The sequence below is a fragment of the Megalops cyprinoides genome, chromosome 4 (assembly GCF_013368585.1).
Source record: "Megalops cyprinoides isolate fMegCyp1 chromosome 4, fMegCyp1.pri, whole genome shotgun sequence".
Classification (NCBI taxonomy): domain Eukaryota; kingdom Metazoa; phylum Chordata; class Actinopteri; order Elopiformes; family Megalopidae; genus Megalops; species Megalops cyprinoides.
This window is the reverse complement of record NC_050586.1, coordinates 36,537,899-36,549,476: the sequence shown is the minus strand read 5'-3', so window position 1 is coordinate 36,549,476 and position 11,578 is coordinate 36,537,899. Positions and strand designations below refer to the sequence as shown.

The window sequence follows — 11,578 nt, the reverse complement described above, 5'->3', positions numbered from 1 at the left end:
CGTTTGTGTTTCTTTGCAAGGGGATATTTGTATTTGTCAGCGGAATGTGATAGTAGCTAGCTAGTTACATTTATTGTTTTGTTTGTATTGTAGCTAGCTAGCTAGATTTGTGTTTGTAAGGTGGTATTTGTACTTTTCAACGGAATGTGCAAGTAGCTAGCTAGCTAATTTGGCTTTCACACACTTTGCTAGCTAGCTATCAAACAAATACAACTTCATTGTGTCTCTTCTGAACAAATAGTTAATTTTAACATAATAATAAATAATAATGATAATAATAAACCTCAGTACTGTACCAGTACCTGTGGGGTGAAGAACTGGGGAGACCATACCCTTGGGGACAGAGTACTGTGTTGTTGTTGTGTGTGTCTGTGCCTAAGTAAGTACAATGCCAGAGTTCAACTGGTTGTATTACAATTGTCTGTAGAGAGAGAAGGGTGATATACTTATCATACTTATCCTATGTATATTATGTGTGCACATTAATTAAGACTGTGTTTGTCTGTTATGTATAAATGTTCTCATTGCCATTATTGCAGTTAAAGTCTGTACATTGGTAATTGGATATCATGTATAGCTAGCTATCCCAGTGCAATGTACTTTGCAATATCACTTGAATGCCTACTTGTACATATTGTGCTTAGATGGCAAATGTATACTTTATAAATGCTGTAATTGAAACTGCCCCTTCAGTTTCAATTAACGTTCTAACAAAGAAGGCAATAAAATTGTAGCATAAGAATATAACACTAATGCTATGTAACTGTCTCTTTCTCTGAAACAAGGGAGCTCCTTGAAGATTGCTTCTCACTCTCCATTCTGCTAGCAGCTTCAGTGAGATAAGGTGGACAGCTGCTGTTTCCAAGCCCTCTTGGGACTTTTCAAAGACACTAGAAATTTCTCTTTGCCTTAAAACTGGCACAATTGTACACCACAGTTGTATCGAACATCTTCACCAGGATTAGGAAAAACTAAAAGCTTCCTTTATTCTTTGAGGTAAATACAGCCAGGAGTAGGTGTGAAAAACCAGCATGGTGGTGCGTGCTGGCTGACATTTATGACTTATGTAACAGCAAGATTCACACAGCTGGTAACACACACACACACTCACACACACTCTCTCTCTCTCTCTCTCTCTGTCTCACACACACACACACATACACGCAGCAATGAGATATGTCACTAACCTGCATTCTCATGTCAGTTCACACTGTCATGCCTGAAGGGTGTCCTCAGTCTTGCTATTTCAACGTGCCTTAAAAAACAGAAGTTTTCACCGTCTTAAAATAAGGTACAATCCATCAAGTTTTATCAAAAATCTGTGTGTAAAGCATCACTTACACTTCCAAGAGGTTTAATTTTAGAAAGAGGACTCAAGACTAGCAAATCACACAGACAGGCACACAGACAGACCTGAGGTTTCAGCTGAATACCTGTACTTTTTACCTCCTGCACACAGTTTACAGCACAGAATGTAGAGTTGTGTCAATAAACAGGTATTGGGTTACACTTCACACAGTAGCCTTATACCTGTGTACATAGCAATACTATATTTAGCCACACTACACTCTACAGTACCTAATTGAATGGTGAAAAACAGACAGCCAAAAGCCATGCTGCATGTATGTGCAAAATAAGTATTTATTTGAGATGTAAGTTAACAAATATAATTTCAGATTACACTAAATCAAAATGCCATTTTTCATTCCGCACTGAAACAATGATTGCATTTGTCTAAGAATATCTTTCCTATTGACATCAGTATTTTTTCAGTCTCATTTTGACTGAAGAAATGTTGTGGCAAAAAATATATAATTATTAAATCGGGTGTGGCAGAGCACAAAAACGGACTCTAGCATAAGTGATGACAACCTTTACAGTGGTAATTGTATCTTAAAATTAAACTATTAGGAGCTTGACAGGGTGCTCTCATTTTTGAAACATGCTTTAAATTACACGTTGCCATAAGTAACACATGCTTGCTTGAAACAAGTAATTAATGAAGATTCTATCTTAGTGTATTCATTCATCTTTAAAATGATAAAGATTGATTATTCATTGTGATGTTGTACCATACATATGAAATGAAATGTGCATTTAGTTCTGAAAGTAGTAAGTATATATAATCCTATGGGCAAGTGCTACATTATATGTAATTAAAACTTAGGCCTTTAAAACAAGCTCAGGTAACTGACAGACTTTTAGAATCTCTTGGGAGAAGTAAATAATTTCCAGCAAGTCATTGTAGACATGCCGAAATCGATTTTGGCAAAATGAGGCAAATTTAACCCAGGTACCTGGAATCAACATCCAGGAGCTACCACATTCTCCCCAATTCGAAGTGTACAACGAGGTCAGATTCTTAAGATAAACACAATTCATTTTAAACAAATGTGCTTAATGCAAATCAACAGCTATTCACACATTTGGTCTTGTGCGTAACTTTCACTCCGGGGGAATAAACCTCATCTCTGCAAGACTGGTCTCATCTGATTCATCTGATTGTCTGTTCCGTGAAGTAGAACCTAACACTCCCTGAAGCAGACACCACGCCACTAAATTCACAGATATGTAAAACAAGAAAGGTCTACTCCTTGCTCTCCGGGATGAAAAACCAGTCTAAGGAGCATGCAGGTAAAGTATGGAAAGTTATGTCCATAGAAAAATAACTGTGTCTGCTTGACGTAAACCTTTATCAGTTTCTCTGAGGCCACAGCTGGAGAGGAGGAGCAATGTAGTGCACTATAAAAGGCTGCAAAGCAGGGGGAACCAACTTTGTAGCTTCAGGATTACTGATGTATCAAAACACCTTACTGTAATTACTGGACTCATTTATGCCTGGTTTATATCTTACAGAGGTAAATGTGTTGAATTTTAGCTATTTAATCAGAATTCATTTACATGTTAATTGATGTTTGAAAGCATGATTGCATAGGATGACAGTGACATTTTTCAGGAACTTATTCTTCTGTACTCAACTTAAAGAAGAAAAAATGTGTTTGCATATTATTATTTATTAGTAATACTACATATGTTGTGCTCTTTAATATTTAATGCAATGATTTGGTAAATTTTTAATGTACATTTGTGAGCCATGTAAAATTACCTGAATATACAAACTAGATTTAAAATAAATAAATGGTCAAGAGAGATTGAGGATTAGACAGATTAGATTTGTCAAATGTATTACAACTTAATGACACCGTCAGCTCTCTTTCTTATTCTATGACTTTATATTGGATAGGATATTCCAAAGAATATCAAAGGTTTCTTCAGTACCTCTAAGGACTGCGGGATATCAAGACCTGAACGTTCATCAGCCTTAAACTTAAAGGTAAGGCAATTTTCTAGTTAGCAACGGGACTGATCTAACCGTTACATAGCCTGTGATGTTGTGCTGCATTCTCTTCTGCAAGCTCCATGTTTGTAACACAATGTTCAGGTGCACGCATATCTCTTCTTCCTGGCTGTGCATAGCTCTTACCCAGGGCTTTTTCATCAGGCAACAAGCATTAAATGTAACACATTAGTTTCAGAAAGATTAATTTTATGTTAGCTTCTAATCTTCTCAAAGAGTAATCTTCTTTTTCTTGTGTGGGCCCACATAAATTGCAAGACAAATACTGCTTTGAGACATTATTCTGATCAGAATTGTTCAAATGTATACTATGGTGCTTGGCTGGTTTAATAAAAATTGGTCTCAGGGATGAATTTTAATTATTTAAATATATAGATTTTGTATCCTTTTCCCTTTGACTCAGTTCATCTCCTCTCATCATCTGTTAATATGATTATGATTGACAGGTTGCAAAACATTCATGACTGTTAGTGAAGGAAAACATTGGAAAACTAACGATTCATGAAAAAATGTTCAGATTTAGCAATAGAACAAACAACAGGCTTCACTGCTAATATACCAGTTCAACCTACAAGAACATTTATGGAGGCTCAATAAGTAACTCATTGAAAGTACAGCTACCTTTGATTCATGTTATTACCATATGTTTGGAGTATAGTTTCACTGAGGTATCCAGGGTCCATGGAAGATGTTTAATTTGAAACACAACTCAGCTTTTTTGCCGCTGCTGCTGAGTCAGACATAATCTGCGAAAAATGCGTATACCATAATGCCCAAGGTCATGCTCCATGTCATCGACCCATCAGCCTGCGTAGATTGTGACCACTATAGCAGTATTCAGGTTGCTAGTATCTTATTGTGGAAAATAAAGAGGAAACAAACGTCTTTGGAGATACTGCACCATGCAGTTAAAGTCTGATTGTCCATGCAGTTGAAGTCATGACTTGGATGAAGGCAGGTAAAGATGGCCAATAGCAAAAGATAAATGATAAAGATACGCATAGGCAATTCATTATGCTCCCGGCATATGCTACAATAAGGGTGGGGTTTGAATGGTAGTCAACAATTGGACATGTTTTGGTGTTGTGTGTGGTTAACATACACTAAATGTCCAGATGTGGCACATTCCCTGGAGTATCTGACCTGGAAACTCCTCTTTTCATGCACTGTAGATGGCATGGATTTTACATCTGAATAAGGCGGTGTCCTTACACATCATACACTGCCTGTTTTAATGGAAAGCAGGTTTATGTTCTTCCATAGAAAGTCTGCTGTCACTTCTGATAATTGTCATTATCTGAAATTAATGGCCACAAAACACATATATTAAAGCAGAGGGATCTACAGCCCATTCAAGTTTAATTTGTTGGTGCCACCTGATGTATCACTATGTAAAGAGACAACAAAATGACTGTAGATATGAGGTATAATTAGAGTTAATTATGAACACCTGAATGAATTAACTTGAATTAACTTTAGTAAGCAAATGTCCCTTAGGAACTGCAACCACTGATGGCAAACCCAGTTGCAGACAGGCCGACAGACACAAAGACGCAGGAGAAGACTGACCCGAAGCAGGAGAAGAATGAACCCCAGCAGGAGAAGAATGAACCCCAGCAGGAGAAGAATGAACCCCAGCAGACAACAGAGCCATCTGGATTTCAGGTGGCTAAGAAGAGACTCTTCAAATGGGTGTCCTACTTTTCAGGGGACATGAGGGTCTTTGGGGAATGGATGAAAGGTTAGAGTTATTTGTCTCTAAAGTTTTAAGAACCTGACTGACCGCTCTGATAAAGAAGGAGAACCATAGATAAAGATGTTCCATAAATAATTTGAGTCACCCAGATTCCTGCATTGGATCTTGTGGATAGTTGCTGCATAAAATCCATAAATTAAAAAGTGGTTTGTGCGTGTGTATGCATTTGTGTGTGTTGATATTGCCAACACACTGCTATACTGGCACTTGGGTTACCATGACCGCAGTGTCATGTTTTCATAACATTTGGGAACAGATTATGCAATGCCCTCCATATTTATTCATACCCCTGATTAAACAGAAACATGTTATATTTTAATCTTGATGGCACATACAAAATGGATGTCAATCTGGTGATGGAGTTGAGATCATCAACATTGTGCTAATGAAGTTTCTCTTTCAAATCCAGGACAGTTTTTCCTGATCCAGCTTCTGGACTGGGTTCTCCGTGGGGCAGCACAGGTCATGTTTGTCAATAACCCCCTCAGTGGGTTGATCATCTTTGGTGGGCTGATACTGCAGAACCGGTGGTGGGCACTCAACGGCTTCGTGGGCACCCTGTTCGCCACAATCTCTGCCCTTATTATCAGACAAAACAGGTACACACCTTTTAGCCTCATCCACGTTACATGGGGCAACATGTATTAAAGGTTTGCTCATTCTTTCAGTCAGGAAGCTCCAATTTAGTTCTTGGATCATAATTTTGAATGAGAGCCAGAAAAAGTATTGAGATAAAATGATCACGTTAGCTAAGTGATACCATAGCCACGAGTCTGCGTGATTCAGCAGATTTAGAGTCTGATTTAGAAACCAGTAGTTGTGGGCAGGTATGGCAAATTCACATTATTCAAGCTATCAGGTGTTGTAGCAAATGTAATAATGAAAGTGGATAGCATTTATATTATGCCTTTCACATGTCATGGACTGGTAACTTAGGTGTATTATTCTAATTACTAGCTTGTCATTTAAAAACATTTTTTTCAGAGGGGCAATAGCTGCTGGTCTGTATGGCTACAATGGTATCCTGGTTGGTCTTCTTATGGCAGTCTTCTCTGATAAAGGAGACTGGTATTGGTGGCTTCTACTTCCAAACATCTTCATGTCAATGGCATGGTAAGCACTGTATTTACTATTTTTCCAATGTATTTATAACTTAATAAGCATCAGTAGAAAGCACAGCAAAACAACAAACCACTCAGGGTGCTGCTGAGTAGTTGAGTGGTGAAGGCGTTTGCTTTGAGAGCAAGCTAAGCTCTATGGCTTCGGCTTGATCCCAGCCCTGTGATCAACTGAGGAAGACCAGGAGCCCAGAACATACTGGTTTCATTCCTCCAGGTTTAGGGGTACATTGGCAAGGGTTATATCCCTCACCAAACCCTGTGGCTCATTAGTAACTTGGAGGATGCCGCTGAAGCTGTCTTCCCAGTGGCACAGCTCACTAGGCCTACTGGACAACTCGGAGTGTGAAAATTGTTGCTGTTGACATGTGAGTGTCTTGGAGACTTGCATTCCTTACACCCCAACACATCTGCCTGAGTACAGTAGCTGCCTAGTGAGATGACCACAACATACCGGATTGCCGATTCCAGTGTAGGGCCTCACAAATGGGGAAAAAGCATAAAAAACACCTTATTTCACAAGTACTGCACCAATGTTAATAATAATAGGTACCATAAAGCTTTGCAAGCTGGTCAGTGTAGTCAGCTCAGATCACAAATGGTAACTAAAAATCCAACAATGTGCACTAGAGTGAGCACAGATTCAAGCAGAGGGTTGAGCTTGGAGCCACAGGTTATCAGAGATATCCTGAATTAGCCTTACCCCACGGGGTGGCAATGTGGCCTGAATATTCAGGTGTGTAAATGGATGAAGTTCCTCTGAAACAGACAGGCAGTAGTGAATACTCACCGTGAATAAGCACTGTCCACTGAGGTGGCATTTCAGGGCGCTCTATAAAAAGGAAAACCATGTGGACGTGAGTGCGTGACATTTTGCCGAGAATGAAACAAATGAAGATTACTTTCTGTTAAGGATTACGTCTCTCAGAGGCACAAGGAAGAAGGGGCCTTTTATCTATTTGCTGTAACTTAGCCAACCTCACATATTTCACACTCAATTAATCCTGGCATTTGTTCTTAGAAGACTTATCACTCCATGACAAAGCCTTGATCCATATCAGAACATGTCACACAGTATTTTCTGGATGATGCCCCAAGATTATGTTTTGGAATGTAGACAAAGTGAATATTGTAAACATTTGGAGATGGTCCAATGCTTTAATCTGTATTTGTGACTGGCAGTCAAATCACAGTGATTACAGATAATAGGACAAGTGTACTGGATAGAATCACAGGTGTTACACGGGGGTTGCAACCTCGGAGCAAGATATTTAACCTACACTGCTTCAAAAAATGTACACATGTATAAATGTATACTGTTTGTCTTTTGAGTCAATCTGGATATCCCTTGAGTAATTTAATCCATTGTAATTTTACAGATAACCACAAAGAGAGGGGTGGGGGGTGAAACGGGGTGGTGAGGTATGAGGGTCTGAAGGAGTGTTAGGAGCAGTTTGCTTTCAGATGAGAGGGGAGACACTGGAACAAATGGGGAGGGAGAGGACAAGATAGGGGACAGAGACCAGGATCAAATGGTGAATGAGGGCCAGTTAGGAGTTCACTGCAGTAGGCTGAGCAGGTACAACATCTGGGTGGGTGGTAGGGGCATGGTGCGTTCTTCACAGGTTGTACGTGAAGAGCTGTCAGGTGTAAGGGGCAAGTCAGTGTGTTGGGGGGATAAAGAGTCTGAATCAGTAAAGATTTTGCAGAGGAATACATGTGGAGGAGTCAGAGATCTGTACCCAGTAACAAAAAAAAGCACTGTCCACTGAGAAATCTCTTCAGGCATTTCAGGGTGCCCTATAAAATTGAGAGCTACTTTAAACAACCCTGTTTGGAATTGGCAATTGTGCATGAAGCTCACCTCACCTGACGAACTCTGTACTCATACAGGAGTGCTGAAGCGAGACAAAGGCAGTCCTCTGATACATTCACATGCAGCCAATGGCCATTTTCACCCTACAAGTCACACAGCACAGTCCAGCTGAGTGGAGGATCATTGGAGGATAGGCACTTCTTCGCTTATGTTACCTACCCACCCCTATCCCCAGCAGGAATGAAGCCAATTTGTTCCATTGTTCGAATTGGGTTCCTGGTCCTTTTGTTGAGACACTGATGGTTTAGTTTCTTCTCTACTCCATGTTTGTGATTAGCACCCAAAGTCCAACTTACAGATGATAGTTCAAATGTGAGATTCTGGATGAATTAATGCCACACATTACTATCAACATGCTGACTTGCTTACCAAATTGCGACTATTTAGTCATTGTATTATAGGTGAGGATCACCTTTTGGATGTCGCTTTGAAAATGCAAAAATGATTGCGGTGCACTCGCGTAAATATCGACAGTGCAACCAGTACAGCGCACCGGGGCCCAGAAGCTGTAAGGGGCCCATGTAGGAAGGAGATTTTTTTGGCTTTACTATTGTAGGTGGGGTGGGCCCTCTCGCACATTGACAGTTTCACACAGTCTTCAAAGTAACCATTCAATGATATCTCTAAAATTACTTGTAGTTGTGATAGCTATATATACCACCTTCTCTCCATGGTGACATAGCAATTGTCGGCTTTGCAATTGTCTGGAGTGGTTGTGCGTGTGTGTGCGCAATCACAATTATGTTACGCTACAGTTGCGGTGTCAATGCATTATGGACTGTCTGCATAAACAAAACCTTATCGCTGTTTTTTCCAGCCCAATAGTCTCCAGTGCCTTGGCGTCAATCAACAGCAGGTGGGACCTGCCTGTGTTCACCCTGCCCTTCAACATCCTGGTCTGCTTGCACATGGTGGCGACAGGCCACTACAATCATCACTTTCCCCAGGTCCTGATTCAGCCCAGAGCCTCCCTCCCCAATATCACCTGGTCTGAAGTTGACGTAGCTAAGGTAAATGGCGGTCAGAGGTGTGTGAGTGAGAGGGTGTGTGACAGAACTTTCTAGGCCAGGGCCACGGCAGGTGACATCAGGACATCCTCCAATGCTGGTACTACCGCTGTGGAATTCCATCGAGCTGGAACTGCCACATTTTCTGCCAAGCCATCAGGGTTCCCTTTTCTTGCCATTTGCAGTCATCCAGAGAAGCCATGACCGTTCGCTGAAACCTAGCCCTGCACGCTATGATTTTGATGAATGTAAGGCAGAAATTCTGAAATTCTGCCAAACAGTTTTCTGGTGTTAATGATCTCTTTTCACTGTACAGCTTTTCCGTGCGGTGCCTGTTGGTATTGGACAAGTGTACGGATGCGACAACCCATGGACGGGAGGGATTTTCATAATTTCCTTGTTTATCTCCTCACCCATCACCTGCTTACATGCAACCATTGGTTCAGCTGTCGGAATGGTTTCAGGTGAGCACATCCCATGAAGCAAAATTTACAACACCTATGCACCCAGCTTTCAAAAAATGTGACCTTGATATTACCCAGAAGCTATCTTTGCTCTGTAGACAAATGAACCCTCTGATGAATGAACCCTGAGTACAACGAAAGAACCACAAAAAACAAAAATACCTAACATTGTTGTCATTTAGCGAATGCTCTTACCCAGAATGACATTTACAGAAGAAATTATGGGTTAAGTACCTTGCCCAAGGGTACAACAGCACTGCTCCAATGTGGAATTGAACCAGCAACCATTCCGTTACTATCCCTGTTCCTTACAACTACACCATGCTGCTGCCCACAGTGCTTCAGCACTGGAAAGGCTTAAAGAGATGTATATATCATATACTGTGATTGGGTTTAGAAATTAGAAAGTAGACCACATTCTGAGTTTGTTGTTTCACAGTTTTGAGAGAATGAAACCACATGTACTGCTTCCTGCATGCAGGCCTTGCCCTTGCTGCACCGTTTGAGGCCATCTACTTCGGGCTGTGGGGCTATAACTGTGTACTGGCCTGCATCGCTATTGGAGGAATGTTTTATGCACTGACATGGCAGACTCACCTCCTCGCCGTTGCCTGTGGTAGGTCTTCTCAGTGCCGAGCCTGTTGTTGGTATCACGGGGCAGCATGATATCCCGTGCTGTTTAGTGTCTTAAATTTGGATAATTGTGTGCACCGGTCTTACTGAAATTGAAGTGAATGAATGTGCTTTCTCTCCTCATTTTCTCTTCAGCATTTTTCTGTGCATACCTGGGCTCTGCCATCGCTAATGTGATGTCCACAGTAAGTATGTTAATACCAGGGGTCATTAAGTCAAGTATGCTTAAAATGTCTTTCATTGTTGATCATTTGAGAAATATAAATGAAATAATATTGATAAAAAAAAGATTTTTTTTTTTTTGAGCTCCACGCTCTGAGCGCTTACATTATCCCCTTACCCATTCGTTTACAGTTTGGATTGCCGGCATGTACCTGGCCCTTCTGTCTGTCAGCGCTGACATTCTTACTGATCACCACGGAAACCAAAACCATATACAAGCTGCCTCTGGCGAAGGTGACGTACCCTGAGAAAAATCTGCACTTCTTCTGGAAAATGAAAAAGGCTCAGAGGGAGGAAAAAGCGCAGAAAGAGAAAGAGACACAGCTACAGGAGAAGGAAGTGGCCCTGCAGACCGAGTCAGGCAAAATGGAACCTGCAAACCAAACTTCGAACGCAAAAGTACAGAACGTAGAGGAGGTTGTCGTAGTGGACAGTGTGAACAGAGGGGACGATGTGGAACAAAAAGAGAGAAGGAGTGAAGACGATTTAACAGAAGTGAAAGTTGGGGATGATGCAGATCGATTACAACATGAAGTGTGACTAAAATGATGCTAAAATGACGTACTCAAATAACCTCTCTGACTTCTGTAAAAGCAGCTTGTACGTGCCAAATGGCTTGGTTGTAAGATAAAATTAAGATACGCTTCTCCAAAATAATATGCTGCTTTCAAATATACAGCTATATACACTACCTAGTTTTCAAAATCATGTGCAATACCATTAAAATGGTATACTGTATCTACTATCAAAACATGCACTGGCACATAAGCAATCTCGTTTTTTACAAAATTATTTCTGAAATTTGGTTCAGGAGTACAACCAATGTATGGGATATGTCAAAATGGCAATAATATAGGTGTTCTTCATTGCCATATGATGTTGGCCATACTGGTGTAAACTGAGGCGAAAGGCGATTTGTGCTGTTGAGAATTCCATTAAATAAAGTTTATTTTTGTAGAATAAATGAATCATGTAATTTTATTTTTTGAAAAACATTAACCTATGCAGATGTTGTGTAATCCTTGAAACTTTGTGCATATTCTGACAACAATTACAATTAATGCTCTAATCAAAAAGTATTGATTTTGAACATTCAAAGTGAATTCCTACAATTGATCACCTTTGTTCTTGGCCTATATGTGTA

The 11,578-nt window shown here is 40.4% G+C and overlaps 1 protein-coding gene across 1 annotated transcript; it reads left to right on the top strand.

Annotated features, from left to right (window-relative positions):
* Nucleotides 1-2,786: 2,786 nt before the first annotated feature.
* LOC118776937 (urea transporter 2-like) lies at nt 2,787-11,336 on the top strand. The gene is made up of 10 exons (XM_036527591.1): nt 2,787-2,858; nt 3,245-3,334; nt 4,856-5,099; nt 5,524-5,713; nt 6,099-6,227; nt 8,926-9,118; nt 9,432-9,579; nt 10,061-10,195; nt 10,348-10,397; nt 10,567-11,336. Exons 1-10 carry the CDS (start codon nt 2,835-2,837, stop codon nt 10,972-10,974), a joined length of 1,611 nt encoding a protein of 536 aa, XP_036383484.1. The 5' UTR covers nt 2,787-2,834; the 3' UTR covers nt 10,975-11,336.
* The last annotated feature ends 242 nt before the right edge of the window (nt 11,337-11,578 follow it).